Source organism: Onychostruthus taczanowskii, unplaced genomic scaffold, assembly GCF_017590055.1.
Source record: "Onychostruthus taczanowskii isolate IOZ18803 unplaced genomic scaffold, ASM1759005v1 scaffold198, whole genome shotgun sequence".
Classification (NCBI taxonomy): Eukaryota; Metazoa; Chordata; class Aves; order Passeriformes; family Passeridae; genus Onychostruthus; species Onychostruthus taczanowskii.
In genome coordinates, this window is record NW_024499217.1 from 272,272 (window position 1) to 292,568 (window position 20,297).

The 20,297-nt window shown below is 57.5% G+C and overlaps 1 protein-coding gene across 2 annotated transcripts in view; it reads left to right on the top strand.

Annotated features, from left to right (window-relative positions):
- AGAP3 (ArfGAP with GTPase domain, ankyrin repeat and PH domain 3) overlaps positions 1–20,297 on the top strand; it is a 106,732-nt gene that overhangs the window by 80,418 nt on the left and 6,017 nt on the right. For both annotated transcript variants that reach the window (XM_041402381.1, XM_041402382.1), the window contains exons 12-13: positions 6,730–6,903; positions 11,497–11,658. In XM_041402381.1, coding sequence (XP_041258315.1) covers positions 6,730–6,903; positions 11,497–11,658 — 336 coding nt within the window. The remainder of the gene's footprint in view (positions 1–6,729; positions 6,904–11,496; positions 11,659–20,297) is intronic.

Consider the following 20,297-nt stretch of genomic DNA (forward strand, 5'->3'; position numbering starts at 1 on the left):
CCTTGTGTTTCCAGATTCACTGGCTGCAGCCACACAAAGGGCTGTGTCACCATTTGCTCTGGGCTCTGGGGCAGCCTGGTGGCCTTACGCTGCCCCACATCACACTCCGTGCCCACCAGATCTAGGGAGGAAGTTAAACAACATTTGACAAATGGTGGTGATGAGAAATTTAGGAACAAAGTCACTGATGAAGCGAGAGCACCAGCACAGCACAACTGCTGGGGAGAACCCCCCATCTCTTTCTCTGTGGGGACAGGGGTGTCCCAGCTGACTGGGACACTAACACTGCCTGGCCCATTTTGGGGACATCTGCACAAGTCTGTCACTTCACTTCTGTTCCCTTCTCCCAGAGGAAAACCTCTCTTTCACCACTCTCACAGCTGCTTTACCTGGCAAAAACCCAGCTCCTGTGCCTCAGTTCCTGCTGCAGGTGCTGGGCACAGGGCAGCTCCCGTGTCCTCCCTGCGCTCTCTCTGGCTTGGTCTCTGCAGCGTGGTCTCCTTCACCACCAGGCCAGACTCATCTTTGCCCAGTGCTGGGTGGGCCACTGCCTGGGTGGCTGCTTCACCCTGTGACCATTGCTCAGCCTGAGAGTATGAGAACAGTCACTGCTCATGTGTCTCACCACGTCTCTGATCCTCAGTTGTGCACATTCCATGGGGTTTCCACATAACATACAAATAAAAGTGATGGATCCAGCTCACCTTCCACCGTGGCTGGCACAGGAGCCTGCACTGCCATGGCTGCATGAGGGGATACAGAACAGGGACCAGTAGAGTTACAGACAGTGAAAGAGTTTTTTTCAAGTGTGTTAGGAACTAATGAATCCTAACCCCAGCATTCTTTCATTACTGTATGGGAATAATAGAATGGTTAATAAGGAAAAAAAGCAAAGTGTTCAGTGAACACTTGTATTGGTGTTTGGGAAGAGGCAGGATGATGTATCTCAGCACAGAATGATGAATTCTTCGTATTCCAGCTGTAATTAGGCAGCAAATTAAACAGTAGGTAGGAGATGTGGACATGTTGGAATCAGCAAGGCTGAATTATTTAATTCAGGAATTGTAGAAGATGTGGTCAAGGTGTGGATGGTAACAGTCAGTTTTGGGGTGGAGAGGACTTCCACAGAGCTCAGGTTAATGGATTTATGTGTCCACAGGATGAGACTAAAAATGATGGACAGGAAAGGCTGTAAAAACCAGGAACTGCTCTCAGAATCATCTTGTAGGAAGATTCAGTGAGCTCAATATATTTAACTTACTGGAGAAAAGGTTAAGAGATAATTTCAACACCTCCTGTAAATACCTGTATAGGAACAGAAATTTGGTGAGAGAGCTCTTTATCAGATAAAATGTACCAGGATCCAGTGAGAGTGGCAGAAGGAACACAACTCAGGCCAGAAATAAGGCCCAGATTTCAGCAGTGAAGGCAATTAACCACTGGAACCACTTACCCAGCATCACTGTGATCTCTGTGGCACCGGCAGCATTCAAGTCAGGCTCAGATTTTCTGACAGATCCGTCACTGTTCAGGCAGGAGTGGCAGAGGGGCAGACCTGTGATGTGACTTTGTGCTGTGCAGCAAAGCTCGGGCAGTCCAGGGGCTCCTCCGGGCGCTCCCTGGCTCCAGGTCTGCCATTGCTCTTCCAGGAATCCTCCTTCTTCCCTGGCCGTGGGGCTGCTGTGTGCTAGCGTGGGGTGCCTCAGCTGGCAGCGTGGGCTCTGTGTGGGGACTTGGTGCAGGCTCAGGCTGGAGGCAGACGGAGAAGCTGCTGCTGGCAGAGTCTCCCGGGCAGGGCTTTGGGGGCAGCGTCACTGAGGTGCCCATTGCCAGGTTTCTCCAGCCTGCTGGGCCCTGCAAGGCTGTGTGGGGTTGGTCACTCTCTAAACCAGAGGTGAAGTGGTGTGTTGGCTGGAGAAGCGTTGGCTCATCCTGTGTGTCCTGGAGCTCTGGCTGGGGAGTGGGAAGGTGCCATGGCCAGCCCTCCCCGTCCTGCTGCCACAGCCAGCCCAGGCTCTCAGCTGTCCCAGAGTCACCGGCACCATGCAGAGCTTTTTGTCCTGATGGTTTGTACCCACCACGAGTCAGAGCTGGGGTGTCACTGGGTTACTTAGCACGTGCAGATGTCCAAAACCATGCTCTGCAAGGGCAGCACTGAGAGAGGAGGGAGATTCCCTGTGTCAGAGCATCTGTGAGGCCCAGTGCAAGGCAATGGCTCCTGCTGTGTGCAAGCTGGCAGATCCTGCTGGCCCTGCTGGGCTGGGCTGGGAATCCTCAGTCGCCCAGCTCGGATCAGTGACTCCACAGACATTGAGTGTCGGCAGAGCTGGGAAGGACACCTGTCCCTCTGTCAGCCCAGGCCATGCCCCACCACGCCTGGGAGCTGTGTGGGTGCTCAGCACGGGGGCCAGCTCCCAGGGAGAACGCAGAGGGTGAAGTCTTTCCAGTGACAGGGCTGCATCCTGGGGCTCCTGCTTGCTAGGAGCAGCCCGTGTGTCTGGGACTCGTGGAAGTTGTTCAGGAGGAAGGACCCAGCAGTGTCCAGGTGGCAGATGCAGTGCTTCCTTTAGAAGCCCAGCCTGACAGACCCCTGACTCTGGCTCTGGGGCACAGGTGGCTCTGGGAACAGCAGCCACAGGGCTCCAGCACAGCCACCTTCCTGCACGGAGGCTGCTGGCTCGTTGGCACGGGGGGTGAGTTATGTCCTCCCCAGCAGGGTTTTCACAGGCAGGCAGCTCTGCCAGGCTCCTTGGCTCTCACCTCCCTTCAGGAACCCACTGGTTTCTGGGAGGGGAGGTTTCCCACTAGCTGGAGTTGTGTTCAGCCCGGCTCAGGGTCCTGAGCAGCCGTAGCTTTTGGGGAGGCTTTGAGCCATGTTCAGCTGCAGGCTCCAGCCAGGCTCTGGGGAGCCAGTACACTAAGGTGACTCACAATAATCCTGTTTTTTATTTGGAATAAATGATGACATGTTGGCAACAAGTGCTTGAGGGGCACAGTGACTGATGGCTCCTTGGGACGCTGTTTGGCAGACAGTTAATAGCAGTAATCTGCACTGTGCTGTTGGCCTCTGCAGTACCAGAGAAAGCAGGGTTAGCCCCTTGCCTGGGTGTCCTCACCCATCCTGGAGCTCCTCCATCACCGTCCTGAGCCACAAGCTCACAGCTCCTCTGCACCGTGGTGCAGCAGCAGCATCCCTCTCTGTGAGGGAGCAGGGCCTGGCACTCCAGAGGAAAGACCTGCCCTGTACTTGGCCATAAACCCAGGGGGAGCCCAAAAGTGCTCTCCAGCTGGTGCCTCTTTAAAATTCAGCATAGCCCATTCCCTGGGCCAAAATTGGTTTCCTCCATGCTGTAAGGGCCTGGTAGCAGCATCCAGTATAACGTTGCCAGGAAATTTTACCAGGCCCTGTGTTTTATTTTGCCAAATTACTCTTGAAAATATTAAAGAGATCCTAAAAAGATCCGCAAGTGACTCTGCAAATGACCTCCTTCCCAACTGGTTTTGCACTTTTGGTTAACTCCCCTTTATCCTGTTCCCTGGGCAGCCACACCCTAATGAGGAATTCCCAGTTTGCTCTGATCCAGGTGTTTCCCCAAAGCATCTGGGCTGCCACATGTCATGCCTGGGAAAAGGCCATTCTGGTTTTAGGTAATTTTCCATCCAGTGCCACGTCGTCAGTTGGGCTGTACTGAAAAGGCATCAGGGAGCCACGTGAGTCTCTTTTGGGGGGCTTGAGGAAACTGGCTGGGAGAGAGACTTGGGGAACTGTCAGCAGTTTGGGGGTTCAGTTCCTGCAGGTGGTGGCCCAGAGGCAGGTAGTACTTATATGTCACTTACACTTATCCAGCAGCTGCCAGGGTGTCACTTCCCAAGGGATGCAGTTCCTGAAGCTCTGGCCTTGCTGGGAGCAGCCAGCAGCTCCCTCGGGAAGCCCGAGCTGCACAGCACAGTGTCTGTGAGTGAGCAGAGACTGGGCTGTGAGGGAGCTCCCCCACAGCTGGGTGGCTCCAGGCAGCTGGAGAGAGGGGCAGGGAGCCTGGAGGGGCTGCAGAGGCTGATGGAAGCTGTTCCTTCTTTCAAAATGGAGCACTGGCATTTGTGGCAGCCTGCGCTGCTCCTCAGAAGTGTGATGAAAGGGCATGTCCTGGCATGCTGGGGCTCCTGGCCTGGCTGGGTGAGGGAGCAGGGGTCAGATCTGCGCTCCCTAGGGCCCTGCAGGACTTTCCCCTCTGCAGGAGGAGTTTCTCCCAGGCCCTCTGTTTCTGTTCTCCCTTCTTCACCTTCCTCTGCTCCGTGGCTCTGGCCATAACCAGGGCTGGGGGCACTTGGGGCTTGGTGCTGGCAGACACTGAGCTCTGAGCATCCCATCCCATCCCAGCCCATCCCATCCCATCCCAGCCCAGCAGCACCATTCTCAGGACCAAGCTCATCCCAGTCCCAGGAGAGCAGCGTTGTCCCTGCTTCAGCAGCAGCAGGCTCCCTCCCACGAGGAGGCAGAGAGGAGATGGATGCAGCAGTCAGGAGCAGAGCGCCAGCTAATTACCCTTCCGAGTGTGTCTTGTAAATTAAGGGCTAATTAGAGGCAAAGTCAGTGTCATGGTTTTACACGTGTTTCTGTGGCGCTGAACAAGGGGAGGGAGGGGGAACATGCAGCAGCCAGAGTGGAGGCAGGAACGTGGTGGAGCTCTGCAAGGAAGGTCCTGGCAACTTGGGTCAGGCTCGTGGCAGCACAGGGTGCAGGTCACCAGGGCCTGGCACGTCGGGGTGCAGGGTCCTGGCAGCGTGGGAGCACAGGGTGCAGTTCACCAGGGCCTGGCACGTCGGGGTGCAGGGTCCTGGCAGCGTGGGAGCACAGGGTGCAGGTCACCAGGGCCTGGCACTTCGGGGTGCAGGGTCCTGGCAGCGTGGGAGCAGGGAGCTGTGTCCCAGCAAGCCCTCCATCAGCACTGCTGGCAGGTGGGATCTGCAGGGGGGGCTCGCAGGGGGCCCCTGCACAGCCCTGCAGGGAAAGGGCGTTGTGGTGCAGGATGAGTACAGGGAAGAGGAGGGTGGGAGGTACATGCCATGCTGGTGATGGAGTGGTGGTGATGATGATGATGATGGTGCTGGTGGTGGTGGTGACAATGGGTGGCAGCCGTGCCTGGTGCAGGGCTGGTGGCCATGTCACCCCTCCTTGCAGCCCTTGCCTTTGGAGGGGGTTTTTGGATCTCGAGCTGTCCCATCAGACACGCGGCAGCCCTGGCTGTGCTTGGGCACATCTAAATAGCAACACTTGGGTTTTCATGGGAACAACAAGGACAGAAACACACATTTATGTGTGAACTCTGGGGCTTCACGTGGGGTTTTGTGGGGCTCTGCTCTTTGTAGAGGTGGCACAGTACAGGGATAGATTGCCCAGGGAGGTTATGCCATCTCCCTCCTTAGACATTCTCCAGACTCATCAGAAACAGTCCAAGGCCACTGGCTCTGGGGCCCTGCTTGAGCTGGGCTGTACAGGACAATGCCAGAGCTCCCTTCCACCTCAGCCATGCTGGGATCCATGAGAGCCAAGTGAACATGGTTTCCCACAGGAAGACAGGTGAGCTGTCCTGGCTGTAGCAGCTCCCACTGAGGACCTGCTTCCACAGGTGTTCATGTGCTTCTGTGGAGGGCTCCCACTTGTACCAGTCCCATCGGACCAATGGTTCCTCACAGCCCATTCATCATGACTGCAGGGCTGGAGCTGTGGGTGTGCAGCATCTGGAGCTGTTCTTGGCCCTGCCCTGGGCCATGGCCAGGTGGGCTGCAGTGAGAGTCCCAGCTCAGTGTCTGTGCCTCCAGGCAGGGAAGGAGGAGATGTAGCTTTGTAGTAGGGACAGGGCCCCTTGTCTCACTCCTGAGCTCCCAGAGCACTTCCTCTGCAGTGGCTGGAGCAGAATGGCCTGAGGGTGGTGTGGGAGAAGGCTGGTGGTGGGCAGGTGCAGAGGGTCCCTCGGGCCACTGTCCTCTGTGGCAGATTGCCTGCAGACTGAACGGGAGGGTGTGTGCTCCCTGCCAGAACCATTTTGTTTGCTATTCTGGACATTTTGGGTATTCCTGTAATCCAGAAACACTTGACCCATTTTGCATCACTGAGTGATCGTGTCCTCTGTGACAGTCTCTCGTCCCAAAATCACTCCTCTCTTGGGGGTTCAGGTTTCTGGGCTCAGCCGCAGCAGTTTTGAGCTAGTGGAAAAAGCAGCTTCCACCTGCCATCCCTGCCTTACAGACATCTGCTCCCCTGCTTGTTTCTTTGACACCCTCCATGTGATTTCATGCTGTCTCCCAGTGCCCCCAGCATGGCTGGATTTCCTGCCAGGGACACACAAGAAAGTGAAGTTGAGAGATGAAAGTGGGTGTGCTGGTTGTGGGGTGGGTTTGGGTTTGCTCAGGGGCCAGAGGCTGTAGTGAAAATCACGACTGTGAACTCCAGCTGTGGGAAGCTGAGTGCCAGAATCCCTGGCTGTACATCCTGGGGTGCTGTACTGCAACTCACTAAGCTGGGGCTCCCTCTGGGAAACGGGGTGTGCTGGGCTCTTCTGTCAGCACCTTTGGGGTGGTGCACAAGCACCCCTTGGGAGAGGAGAGCCAGGGAGAGCCTGTCCTCACGTGGAGCCAGCCGAGGGGTGTGACATCAGGCACGGGGCAGCTTTGCCTTCTCCCCTGTCCCTCCAGGCAGCAGTCAGCCCGTGTTGTTGGTCTCTCTTGCAGGTGCTCCCCACTCGACCAGCAGCACCTCCCTGCACTCCGAGCGCTCCATCAGTGGCATCAACCTCGTGGGCTTCAGCTCCAAGCCAGACGGGATGCACCAGCGCTCCTACTCTGTCTCCAGCGCAGACCAGTGGAACGAGGCTGTGGCTATCCCTGGCAGCTGCCCCAACCCCTGTGAGTAGCCCTTCTGGCCTTCTCCCCTCAGCCACAGCAGGTAGAGGAGCTCATTTCAGCCGTGGGGCAGGTCTGAGCTCTGCCCTGTGGCTGTGAGCCCAGAGTCTGCTCGTGAGTGTCAGACACAGCCTCTGGGCCTCGCTGGGGCTGTCCCCCTTAGCGAGGGTCAGCTGCCATGTCCCAGCCAGGGAAGAAGCTGTCCTGCAAGGCATGGACAGCTCCAGCCAAGGGACACTGCCCTGCAGCAGCATGGCTCTGAGCCCTCTGCTCTGACCTTGCTCTGAGCTCTGCGTGCTGGGGTACTGGGGTATGTACCACTGCTTTCCACATCACTGCACCTTATTGGCACCCCACCTCCCAGATTTTGGGGCAGCTGAAGGAATAGGAGTGATTCCTGTCTCTGGAGCACACACTGAGCACGGCCCACCCCCTCCCCCCACGCTCACTCGCTCTCAGTGATGTTTCAGGACAGTTGAGTGAATTAAAATAATTCATACATTTCCCAACGTAGCCACTTTGCCGAATTGGAAAATAAATGCTTTTGTGCTGCATTCATCACTCCTTCGTTCCTGGCTCTGCCGCCGCACTAAAAAAGCAGTTAAATGCACATCAAGAGTGGAGGAGCCATTTCCATGCCTGCTCGCCCCTTGTAGTTCTCATTAGCGCGGCAGCCGCCCCCCCGCCCGCTCCCAGGGGCTTTCGCAGTTTAAAGGAGCCTCTTTATGATCATTACCGGAGTCCGACTGTGCGGGCGCCATTTGCAGCTGAGGAGGCTCCTCATTTGTAACTGTGAAAAACTATCAATTTCAGCGCGCCTGATGCAGCGGCTCCATCATTGGCCCCATCAGCTCCCTGCTGGAAGCGAATTAATCAGACTGTTACTGCTGATGGGGCAGCGCGGGCGAGGGGAGCGGAAGGGCGCAGCGCTGAGCGGGATGTGCCGCAGCCCCCTCGGCCCGGACACGGACACGGGGCAGGCGGAGGAGCGCATTGCGAGGGGCTGCACCCGGCTGCCAGCCCGTGCCCGTGCTGGCAGGGTCCCCCCGGCAGCGCCTGGCCCGGCCCGGGAGCCCTGAGCCCCGGCAGCGGAGCTCCGTGCCCCGGGGTGCTCGGCAGCAGCTCCCGCGCCCTCCTGCAGCCCTTGGCGCACATGGGGTTTGTGCCGTCAGCCCTCTGGAGAGCAGCTCCTTGCCCCGGTTCCCTCCTGCCCCAGGAGCTGCCGTGGCAGGTCTCATCCTTCCTCCCAGCACCCCTCTGCAGAGCTGGGGGCTGCTGTGGCCGTGCTGTGTGCTGCTCTGCCCTGCCCTGCCCTGCCCTTCCCTGGGGGCACAGGACAGCAAGCCAGCCCATGCCCCGTGCCTCTGTCCCCTGTCCTGCCCCATCCCTCTGTCCCCTGTCCTTCTGGCCCCATCCCTCTGTCCCCTGTCCTGCCCCCATGCCTCTGTGCCCTGTCCTTCTGCCCCCATCCCTCTGTCCCCTGTCCTTCTGCCCCCATCCCTCTGTCCCTTGTCCTTCTGGCCCCATCCCTCTGTCCCCTGTCCTGCCCCCATCCCTCTGTCCCCTGCCCTTCTGTTGCTGTCCACAGAGGAGCTGTCCGTGCTCACAGCACCTGGACCAGTCTGCCTCTTCTGTGCACAGTAACTGAAGACTCAAATGAGAGCTGATCTGCACGGCCTGCTGTAGCAGGAAAAGGAATAATGTTTTTAAACTAAAAGTGTGTGAGTTTAGACTAGAGATAAGGAAGAGATGTTTTATTCAGAGGGTGCCCAGGGGAGCTGTGGTTGCCCCATGCCTGGCAGTGCCCAAGGCCAGGTTGGACAGGGCTTGGAGCAGCCTGGGACAGTGGAAGGGTCTGTGCCCATGGCAGGGGTGGCACTGGGTGAGCTTTGGTCCCTTCCTACCCAAACCATTCTGTGATTCTGTGCTGCTGCTCCTGCCAGGGACATGGAGGGATGAGGTGTCATCTCTGCTCACTGTTGTCCTGCCTGCTGGTGGCTGCTCTCCCACTCTCAGGTCCCCCTGCCCTGAGCTGGACCCCAAGCCCTGTGTCAGTGCTGCACAGACTGGCCACGGGGCCAGCTCTTCTGGAGGGCCCACAGCACAGCATGGGCCACTTGCCTGGGGCCCCAGGCAGTTCCCAGGACTGCCTCCCTGCTCTGTGTCCCCCACAGCCACAGCTGGCAGAGGTGGCTTCTCAGTGTCCTGGGGGAGGGGGCATTTGTGGGGGCAGCGCTTTCCACATGTCAGGGCATGCCAGCCACCCTTCCATCGAGGAGCTGAGCTGAGGGAGGCTGTCCTGCACCACACCTGAACCCCAGCTGTGCCAGGGCCAGGCTCTATGCTGTGTTTCCAGTTGTGCATGGCAGGGCAGGTGAGGAATTTTCCTGTGCTCAGAGCTGATTTTGGGCACATAGCAAGGCTGTAGGCTCCCATCCCAGCTCCTGGGGACTGGCTGTCTGCTCTGGTTGTGCCTGGAGAGTACATGGAAGAGCAATGGGATGGGGCCAGACAGTCATATGAACATGCTCCAGCATGAGCCAGCATGCTCCAGCACATTCTATATCTGTCCCTTATGCGGGAGCTCTGCAGCCCACCTGTGGGGTCCCAGGGTCCCCCCTAAGGCTGACTGGTTTGGAGAAGGGCCCAGGAGGTCCCAGGTGTGCCTGTGAAAGGTTCCCTTGCTGAGCTGGGGCTCTGGAAGTCCTTGGGTGGGTCAGAGGGGTTCAGTTGTCCTACTGGGGAAGGAGGGTGAGCAGTGCCTGATCTAACAGAGGGAGCGTGTTCCATGTGCTGCCCCCACCCCACTGCCATCCTGTCCCCATCCCACGGGGGCCCTGCAAGTGCCCAGCTCTGGTGTTGGCTGCTGGGCAGTAAGAGCAGGGAATGGGTGATGATCCCTCAGGAGCTGCCAGGCTCACAGCAGGCCACAGGACGGGGAGTGCAGAAATGTGCAACCCCTGTCACTGAGCCTGGAATGGGGCTGGGTGCCAGAGGCGTGGGATTTGGCCCAGGGAGCATCCTGGTGAGCAGGTGGGCAGCAGAGGGAGGATGGAGGCACCACATGTAGCCACTGATGAGAAAGTTCAGGTCCCCCGTGACAGATGGCTGGGAGCTGAAGGTCTTCACACCTGCTCTAAGCACAGTCCTCTAGCAGGATCAGTAATTTATATTTAGAAAACTGGAGTCTGATTTTATTAGATTTATCTCTCTTAATTGTCAAGGGTGAGCTATTTCCCCATGGATAAATAGCAGCAGAAACACCCTACTGGTGTGTGTCAGTGCAGGAGAAACCAGAGCTGGGAGAGCTCCAAGGCTGCAGCCTCTCTCAGCTGTGTGAGGGGGACACCAGCTGCACCTCCATCCCTGCTTGGGCAGCTCCTGGCCTCTCACCCTCTGTGCCTCTCTCCACCCCACTTTTGGTGTTTCTTGAGACCAACCAAGCCCCAAAAACCAGTCTGACCAAGCCAGGATGGACCAAGGGAGCAGAGGATGGGCTGGGGTGGGAGAAATGCTTGGCAGGTCCCTGCCATCCCACTGCTGGAGCTGCTGCCCTTGTGCAGTGCTGTGGTTCCTTTCTTAACTCCAGGTGCCACAGAACATGGAAATGGAAGTCAGGACTTGCTGGGAGACACCGGACTGTGTCAGAGAGGACAGCAAGCTGCCTGGGGCAGAGGTCCTGGCCGTGAAGCTGCCATCTATGCCCTGGGGGTGGGTGGACACTGGAGAGGCAGGAGTGGATTTAGGAGAGGGTTAACAGTGCAGCGAGGACTCCTGCGCCTCGTTGCCTTCCCCGGAGTCTGCATTTTTATGCTGATTGGAAGCCTGCGCTGTGTGTGCTGCTGAAATTGAATGTCAGGCTTTTGATTTTGTTGCTGGTCTCTAATGAAATTTGACATTTAATGGTGAGTGCAGCGGCAGCGTGTGTGTGTGTGATCGGAGCTTGATTAGCGCACTCTAATTGACAGTAATTAGGCAGCTCCCTGATTGTTTCTAATTCTGCTATTAATTGTAAGGAACAGTATGATTGAGGATAAATTTGGTGCGTTGCTGCTGGGGATGCAGCTTCTTCAGCTCCGTATCGGAAGCCTATTGAGCCCATCACGCTCAGGTTCCTGAGTGTGGCAACCCCAGTCACCTCGTCTGGCAGAGCAGTGCTGCGAGGGCAGGGCTTCTGCAGGGGCTCTGCAGATCTGCCCCAGAGAGCCAGGACCTGGCTGTCCCTTCCCAAAGCGCCTGTCCAGCCCTGTGAGGGAGCTGCTTCCCCGGGAGCACACGTCTGGGACCTGGGGCTGCTCCCGCGGTGCTGCTGCGGTGTGCGGCCGCGCGGGTGCCGGCGCTGTCCCTGTGTGACGGCTCTGCGCGGATCCCGGTGCGGAGGGGTCCAGCCTGACTGCCCAGGAGCTGCCAGCCCTGAGCTGCAGCGGGTGTGGGAGTGACCCTGTGCCATGGAGCTGGGCAGGTCCTGCCCTGTCTCATGGGGTCGTGCGGGTCAAGCCAGCCAAGTACTGGGGCTGGCTCCAGAACACTGTGGTGTCTCTGGGAAGAGGAATGTCACTGTCCCGTGTGCATGACTTGCCTTATTTTTGTCCCCAGCTAACGGTACTGCCGACTCCCTCAGCTCCAGCCCAAACATTTCCAGTGCCGCCAGCCCAAAGCTGGAGCCGCCTCCGTCACCACATGCCAACAGGAAAAAGCATCGCAGGAAAAAGAGCACAGGGACAACTCGGCTCGATGGCCCCAGCACGGCAGCAGAAGGTAGGAGGGTCTGCTGGGGGCAGCTCTGCTGCTCAGAGGGTTCTGCGGTGCTCTCCGGGTGCCTGGGGCTTGGGGGGCTTCTCATGCAGGGCTCGGTGGTGACGTGGGGCTCAGAGCACTCCTTGTCCAAGCAGCTTGGGCTGAGGCAGGAAAGGGCTTCCAGCCTTTCTGATCTGCCTTTCCCTCCATTTCCCACGTGCCCTGCAGAACCACCGTCATGCCTGTGCGTGCTCAGACAGTCGCTGGTAATTAAAATTGCTAACTGCAGTAGCAGACCTGAGAGTACGGTTAAGTATGGTTAAGGTGAAAGTATGGTTAAGGTGTGCTCTCAAACACTTCCCACCAAAAGGACTTAATTCCATTGACTTGTAAATTGGACAGACTTTCACAATTTAGAAGACCTGTGCTGGTCACCTGCCTCAAGCCAAGGTCTTTTGGAAAAGCTGGTCTGCCTTCAGCTGAAGGCATGTCCGTTGCTTTCCCAATGTTCAGAGTACTGATGGATTTTGTGTTGAGAAATTCTGGTGTCTGTGGTTGCTGGAGAGGGACCCAAAGCTTGGCAGAGAGGCTGGGGGAAGCATTCTGCTGGGAAAAGACACCAGATTTGTCCAGGTAGAGATGAGCCTGGCAGCCATGTTCTCCAAAGCCTGCATCTGTGATAGCTGCTGGAAAAGAGAGATTTGACTTTATTCTTGGTCATCGTGTCCCATAGCACTCAATAAGCTTCTGTAGTGAACCAAAGTAAAGATGTTATTCAGAGGGGAGGAGGTTTCAGTACAAGTGTTTGAAGCTAACAGTTGCTACAAAACAAACCAGAAATATTAGTCTGTACCTGAAGGTGCTGCAGCTGTCCTGGCACCTTGCTCCAAATCACGTGTGTGCCTGCAGTCCAGCAGCCCTAGTGTCCCACAGCAGAGCAGCTCAGCTTCTTGTTCTTGGAGTCATTGCTTTGATGACGTGCAGAGCTGGACAGCTCTGCTGGGTTTTTTTGCTGTTGTAGTTGTCTGCATGTGAAATACACAAGTCTAAGACAGGCTTCCCCTCTGTGGTGGTTGGTTGAGGAACTTTGAGCATCGTTTGAATCTGTCAAACTGGTGTCCCATGGATAGCAAGAAGCGTTGCCTGTATTTGCACTTTGTTCTTAGCTCTGTGTGTATGTTGCCTCCTCAGACCCATTGTTGCCCTGCCCAAATTGTTTTGCAGTTCTCAGCCCAGTGCTTGGCAAAAGGAGAGGCTCATTCTTGGTACGAACAGTGGGACAGTGAAGGAGGGGATGGTTTTGCACACCCACACGTCAGACTGAGAAAGCATCTGCTGAAGTAGTGTGTCCTGCCCTGTAATTAAAATGCTAAGAGAGTTGTAAAGGAGGCCCAAAGCTGACCTCGGTGTGATGATTGGGTTTGTGATGTGGGCAGGAGGGCTCTCAGCTGGCCGCAACAAAGACCAAGAAGCACGGGCCTGAGATCAGTGCTTGCAGAGGAGGTGTGGTCCTGTGGCTGCTCAGCACAGCTGACAGAGTGGGAAGTGCAGAGCTGGGACCTGATGTTACACAGAATGGGATGCCATTTCATAGTGGAAAAGGGAATTGAATGTGGGAACACTTTTATGAAGCAGTAACACGGACTAACCACTGCTTGAAGTCTTAAAATTTGATTAGTTCCTTTTCAACAACACATGCGTGCTTGGCAGGATTCCCAGCCCTCTGCTCCCAGATGCACAGGCTGGAGGGCTGTCACCCTTCTCCTTGTGTGCCCAGGACAGGAGTCCTTGAGCAATCCCAGTTTTTCCATCATCTCACAGGCATGTTTTTTCAGACACATGCTCTTTCTGTCCTTCCTGGTTTGGCAGCATCCCTGGAAGGTGGAGTGATGGGGGTGGAGTCATGGGGCAAGCATGAGGGCATCAGAGTATTTTTGTTGTTTCCTGCACTGGTCCTTGGCTGTGGTGGTGAGCTGGGCAGAGGTCTGTCTTACCTGAAGCGTCTCAGGTTGATATAGTTAGTTTAAAGCCCTATCAGGTGTTTCAGCAGTGTAACTTTTTCCTACAATGTGCATTCCTTGGCATTTTTCAACACAGAACTTCCTTTACCAGTGTCAGTTACAAAACTACATGTGTCACTGCACAGACCTTGCACACTGCAGATCCTCCTGCTGCCAGAACCTCTGGCAGCAGCACCAGGATCAGGAGGAATCCCCACTCTGATCTGCAGTGCAAAGTGCGTGGCAGCAGGCAGCCGAGCTGCCCTGGTGCTGCAGCAGGAAGGAGCAGCGCGAGCGCCGCGGCAGGGGTGAGCAGAGGGGCAGGCACACAGGCAGCCCTTGCTCCACGTCTCCAGCGTGAATCCAGGCTGTCCAGGCCCCTGTGTCCTTCTCCAGAGGGTGAGCTGGTGCAGCACCTGCCAGCTCGGTGCTGCAGTGGGGCAGAGCCGGAGGATCCAGCCGCTCCCAGACCTGTGCTGGGGCACAGTGTTGCTGTGGGCTGCTGCATGGTGGGTTTCTGGCTTTTGGTCAGCTGTTGACAAAGTGATTTCATTTTTAAAATAATCTAGTATATTAGAAAGGTGATCCAGTTGCAAAATTGGAGTTCCAGAGGCTGGGTCAGGTCTGTCGTGCTCCCAACAGGACCTGCTGCTGTGGGCAGCACCCGTGCCAGCAGAGCCATTATCTGAGTCCATGGGAGCTGCCACTGTTGCTGCACTTAGAGCTTCCCAGCTTGGTTTTAGCCAGTTCCAGCACCAATGAGCTGTGTGCCCCATTTTGGCATGAGGGGGACATCCTGCTCAAGAGAGGACCATGTGCATCCCTGTGCTCAGTATGAACTCGGGTGCTGGGTCACACATCTCTCCATCCCCTGCCTGCCACGTGCCTGCTGCACAGCTCCTGCCCTGGTGCCTTTGTGAGTGACTTGGTTGGTCTCTCTCCTGCTCTGAGCTCCGGGACTGTTCCAAGAACTGATGCAGCTCTGGACACTGTGGCAGCTCGTCACCAAGACCAGCAGGCCGGGGCAGAGGCAGAGGAGTGAGTGACTCTGGGACTGGTGTTCAGGTGGCCCCCCGTGATGGGTCACTGTCCTGCATGACAAGGGGAGACTGGCAACAAGAACGAGGAGGTGCTGAGCCTCTGCTTGAGGTCCCGTCCCAATGTCTGAATGGTCCAGCTGTGAACCCTGGGCTGAGCATTGCCCCACACCATCAGCATGGCCAGTGGTTTGTCTTGTGGACTGATGTCCATAAGTATGACTGATACCCCCTGAATCTTTTTTAGCTGCTTTGAACAGTTATGGCAGTTTTTTTTCACAGCAGGGTAATTTGATTTTTTTGCTTCTGCATAGTCAGCACAGTGAAAGTGTGAAATTGCTGTGCCAGGAGCGGGGCTGCTGGGCCCTGTGGCTGAGCTGCTGTCCCCTCGTGGTGCTCATCCCTCTGTGGAGGGTTCACTGTGCTGGCAGGAGCATGGGGACAGCCCAGTGAGGAGCCATGCTTTTTGTTAGCTCACATCAGTGTGGCTGTACTGGTGTAGGGAGTACTGTGCAGGGACACCCCCCAAAACTTCCCACCCAGCAGGAGCTGCATGGGGCCAGGCAGGGTGTCAGGCTCAGCCTCTGTCACAGCATCCCTGTGGGCAGGAGCAGCCCTGGGGTATGTGAGGGAGCAGGTTTGGACTGTGCTCAGCCTGCACCTGCCTCCTCCCGCCCCACGGCGGTGAGCTAGGCACGAGCAGCTCAGGTTAGCATCCTGGGAAAGTTAGTGAGGTCTGGGGATAAATTGCCATCAGTTTATCTCATTTAGGAGGTAATCAGAGCCAGGGACGTGCAGAGCAATTGAATCTTAGTTGTTCTGAAGTATCATAAATCAAACGAGCTGTTGCTTTTTTACATGGGCTCATGTTAAAGAGAGCTCCATGTCAGGCTGCCAGGGAGCATCCGCAAACTATGGCAGGCGTGGGATTGGGCTGCCGGAGATGTCACCAAACTGGGGAGTGCAGCTCGGGCTGTCAGGGAGCACCCACAGGCTGGCGAACGCGTGTCAGGCTGTCAGGGGACGAAGATGCTCATCCCCGTGGTGTAGGTGCAGTGTCATCCTGCAAGGACCATCAGGAAAGTCTGCTCTTACCGGAGCCCAGCAAAGCTCTGCGGCCAGGAGCGCCCCGTCCTGCCGTGGAGCAGCCCACAGCCCCCCTGCAGCCTGCCTGGACCCTCGGCCCCTGTTCCTGCTTCCCGCAGGGCCAAAGAGCCAGCAGACACGGCGGAGGGCAGCAGCACCTTTGCGACGCTCCCTGCTCCAGTCTCCCCATGGCTGCCAGAGCTCCGGGGATAATGAACTTCTCATGTGCTTAAAGAGTGATGCAGGGTGCATGGCGAGAAGCTGACAGCCCCTTAATGTGCTTCTCAGTGGCGGCCAAACGACGCGGTTTTGTCTTTGTTTTTTAGTTTTAAAACCCACAGGAAATTGATGGCCAGTAAAGAGTTGTGTTGGGGCGATGTGCGTGATTAATGCCAACTGTCAGGGGCTGTCGAGGCCCATCGTGGCAAGCCAGGAGTGTGAGGCTGAGCCGTGCTCACCAGATTGCTGGGGATTCCAGCTGCTATCGCTCAGCTCCCGCCTGCCCCACACAGCTTGTGTCACCCGCACGCTTCCTTCCACCAAGCCTCTTAATTCAGTGCTAACAAGTCACTCCAGCTCATTATGGACCTTGGAGCTCCCTGCTCAGTCCTGGCGGGAGGGAGGCAGCCTGTGCTGGGCACCTCTGTGGTTCAGCTGGTCCCCTGTCTCCCCTTCAGTCTGTGATTCCTGGGGGACCTTACACAGCTCCGTGCTACCCCTCTGAGAGATCCTCATGTGCGCACCCCTGACCCTGCCTGCCTGACAAGCCTCTGCTCACACCATGAAGCCCACGCTGTCTGTGCCTCCCTGATGCCTGCACACACCCCCCAGCCCTTCTGCCACCCCCCAGGCGTGCGCCCACTGTGCACACACTGCACCCCACATTGCATCCTCCCTGCTGTGTACACAGAAATGACACTGTTCGTGCCATGTACACAGAAATGACACTGTTGGACCCTTACGTGACCCCCCTGCACACCCCTGTGCACCTGTGGTGTCCCTTGGGAGCACCTCCCGACACACTGTGTCCTTCCCCACACGTGCCACACACATCTGGGAGCCCGGCAGATGCCCCCTTGCACGCTCGAGTCCCGTGGCCCCACGCCATCCCTGGTGGTGACTGCCAGCTCAGCCCGGGCCACCCTGGCCCTGGGGGCTCCGGGACAGCAGGCACTGGGGGGTCTCCACAGCGCTGCTCCTGCTGCGCTCTCCTGGCGACTGTCCCCGCGGAGGGCCTGTCCCTGTCGCACTAATACAGGTTGGGAATATTGGGTTTAATGATCTGCAAAATGAGGAGGTAGCGAGCTGACATTTACGAATGGTGCTGCATCCCTCTCTTCCCAGACGCCTGCTAATTTGTTGATATCCCAAACACCTCATAATGATATGGTACAGTCGCAGCTTGCAAACAAGCACCCGAGGCCAGGGGCTGCTGGCTGCCCTGCTCCAGGACCCTTCTCACAGGCTTGGCAGCCAGAGAGCAGACCTGTGGGCCAGGGTCTCCCTACCTGTCTGACCTGACCTGCCCTGGTTTATGCCATGTGCCCCACATGCTGGAGGTGTCCCCCCACCTCCCTGTGTGACTACCCAGGGTCTCTGGAGGCACTTCACTATGGCAGCACAAAGTGGGAGAAGGGATGGGAGTGGGAGAAGGATGGCATGCAGGGAGAGGCTGGATGTGACTGGGAGATGGTGAAAAGCAGAGGTGTCCCTGTGTGACTACCCAGGATCTCTGGAGGCACTATGGCAGCACAAAGCGGGAGAAGGGATGGAGTGGGAGAAGGATGGCATGCAGGGAGAGGCTGGATGTGACTGGGAGATGGTGAAAAGCAGAGGTGACAGAGGAAACCTCTCCTTCAGGAGTGGGGCTCAGTGCCAGCTCTGCTTCCTGTGTTGCTGATGTTGAGTGGAATCCTGTTGCTCTGTGCCGGACCTGCTAGGATGAGGGAAGGTGTCCCACACTCCCCTGCACCCCTCTGCTCAGGAAGCAGCCAGCTGGGAAGCTGTCTGGCATGGGAGGCTCTCTGCCCGGTGTGCTGGGATGGAGATGCTCCTGCCACCCCTGTGCTGAACTCCCCCTTCCCACAAGGGAAGAAGGTGCTGCCCTGGGCCTTTGGGCTGGCGTGGGGGAGCTCTGTCCAGTGCCCTGTGCAGAGAGGGAATTGCTGTGCCAGGTGCTGGGAGCACAGTCCTGCCGCACTTGGGGGACCAGAGAGACATTGCTCTGTCCTCACAGGGCTGCTTTGTATCCTGGTGCTTCTGGGACAGGGGAGCAGCCCCCATATTGCTGCCTGTGCTCTGAGAGTGCTGCCCCAAGCTGTGTGGGGCATCTCGGGTAGGGCTGAGGCTTGGGGCCAGCCTGTCCCGCTGCAGCTCCCCGCGGCAGCACGCTGCCTGATGCACCCACGGAGAAGCAGGCTGTCCGCGGGAGTGGAGGTGGGAAGTACTGCTCCCGTGGCTCCACGTCAGGTCCCTGCAGGAAGGTCTCTGGGCTGGGCACCAGTGCAGGGTGTAGCCAGAGCCCTCTGCAGAGCAGGACCAAGCTCTGCCCCAGCCCTGTACTGAAGCTGAGGCGTTTTTAGCTCTCCAGTGTACCCCTTGTGCTCAGAGCTGTACTTCCCCCACTTAGAGAGGGGGCTTGGCACGAGCTGTGAAGGCAGCACTCTTTGTCACTGCTGCTCCCCTTCCTTTTCCTCTCTGGCGTCCCACAGGTGTCAGTGGGACTCGCTGTTCCACTGGGCACCCTCGCCCCCAGGGCTGCCTTACAGCAGGTGCAAACTCCCTTGTGTCTTGGTGGGCACTTCGTACCCTCCTGCTGTCCCTTTGGTCTGGCTCCTGGCTGGGCACACAGGATGTCTCCATTCCCTCATTCTTGGCAGCCCTGTGGTGCTCCGCTGCTGTCGGGAGGATGCTTCCCCCCAGCGCTCGGGTGTTGGCAGAGGGTGGGTGACTGCCCAGGGGCTGCTCCTCTCCCTGCAGGCCCTGCCCATCGTCTTGGCTGCTGCTGGGCTCCGGGTGCCATGTGGCCCTGCTATCCCGGATTTGCCCTCCCTAATCCTGCTCCTGTTCAGAGCCCTCGTTCCTGGGCAGTGTTGGAAGGGGGGTCATGGGGTTAACACCCATTAGCAGAGCCAGCTCACACCACTCTGCTCAGCAACTCTTCACGGAGCTCAGTCTTTAAAACATCATCAAAAAATCATCAAGAGAGAGAGAGAGGCAGCACATTCATTTCCACTGCCCACTAATTCTAATGGATCTGGTGTAATGGGCTCCCACCAGTGCGCTGGGGCAGCCGCAGGGCTGGGGCCGGGCTCTGGCCCCCGGCTAGCCGCTCACTCAGAGGCAGCTGGGAAGGGCTCCCTGCTCCTGTAGGAGTGGCTTCCTCGGAGGTCTGGGCCCTTTCAAGTTGGAGCTGGCAAGCTCTGGGACTTCTCTGGCCTCTGAGAAGGAACCTGTGCTCATGTGTGGGGCAGGGGAGGGAGTTCTGCCTGTTCTGCTTCAGCAGAGATAGTCTAAACCCTTCTGCTTATGTTATCTGCTTGGTGCCTTCCTCTCATCTGGCCAGAAATGGCCCTGCCACATTGGAAACCTGTACCTCTCCCCAGAAGAAGCTGAGAATACTTAGTTCTTTCCCTAAAGGAACTGCTCGAGTCTCATTCAGTTTGTATGGGTGCCCTGAGGAGCTCGGGAACTGGTCCTAGACCATCCCAGAAGGTGGGTCTGCACAGTGTTCAAAGCTGCTGCAGGTCCTTGATTCCCTTCCCAGCTCTGCTGGTCCTCACGTGTGGATCCAGGGCACACCCTGCAGTGCCACGCTCCCCTATTGTAGTCAGGCCATGCTGAGGCCCCGCAGAGATCAGCCCCCTGCTGCTGTCCTGCACTGTGAGGTGGCGAATTGGCCGCGGCGCAGCAGAAAAGCTGTGGTCCTTTGTTAGCTCTTCCCGGGCTCCGAGAGCAGCAGGGCCTTTGTTTGGCCTGAAGCTGGAATCCAGGAGGCACAAAGAAGGAAGGGAACGGAGGTCCTGTGTCTTGCAGAGCTGGCGCCAGGGCTTTGCTTGGACTGGGACTGCTCCCAGGGCTGGGCCTGGGCAGCCTGAGAGCTCTGGGATGTCCCTCAGCTGTGACAGTAGGAAAGTCTGTCCAAGTCAGTTGGAGCCCCAGAAATCTCTGACCCAGAAGGAGCAAACCTCCTGCCCTGCTGTGAATGTCCTGAGCAGAGTGCTGGGAGCCACATGGAGCCCCCCACCAGCATGGTGCCTCAAGGAGCAGCAATGACCCCCACACCAGAGCCCTGGGCAGGCAGGGCAGACGTTTGCTTCCCCGGCAAGTGTACAGGTGCAGGAAGGCTGGGGCTGGGATTGCCTGCCTGCCTGCTTGGTGGGGAGGTGCTGGGCCAACAGGAAACTGGAACAGGGAAGATGGAGCCCTCAGCAGGACCCTGGCTGTGCCCTGCTGACTGTGATGTCCTCGTCCTGCTGTGCAGGAGCGGCTCGGCAGCAGGGAGGAGCTGCACCCAGTGCTTCCCGAGTCCAGGCAG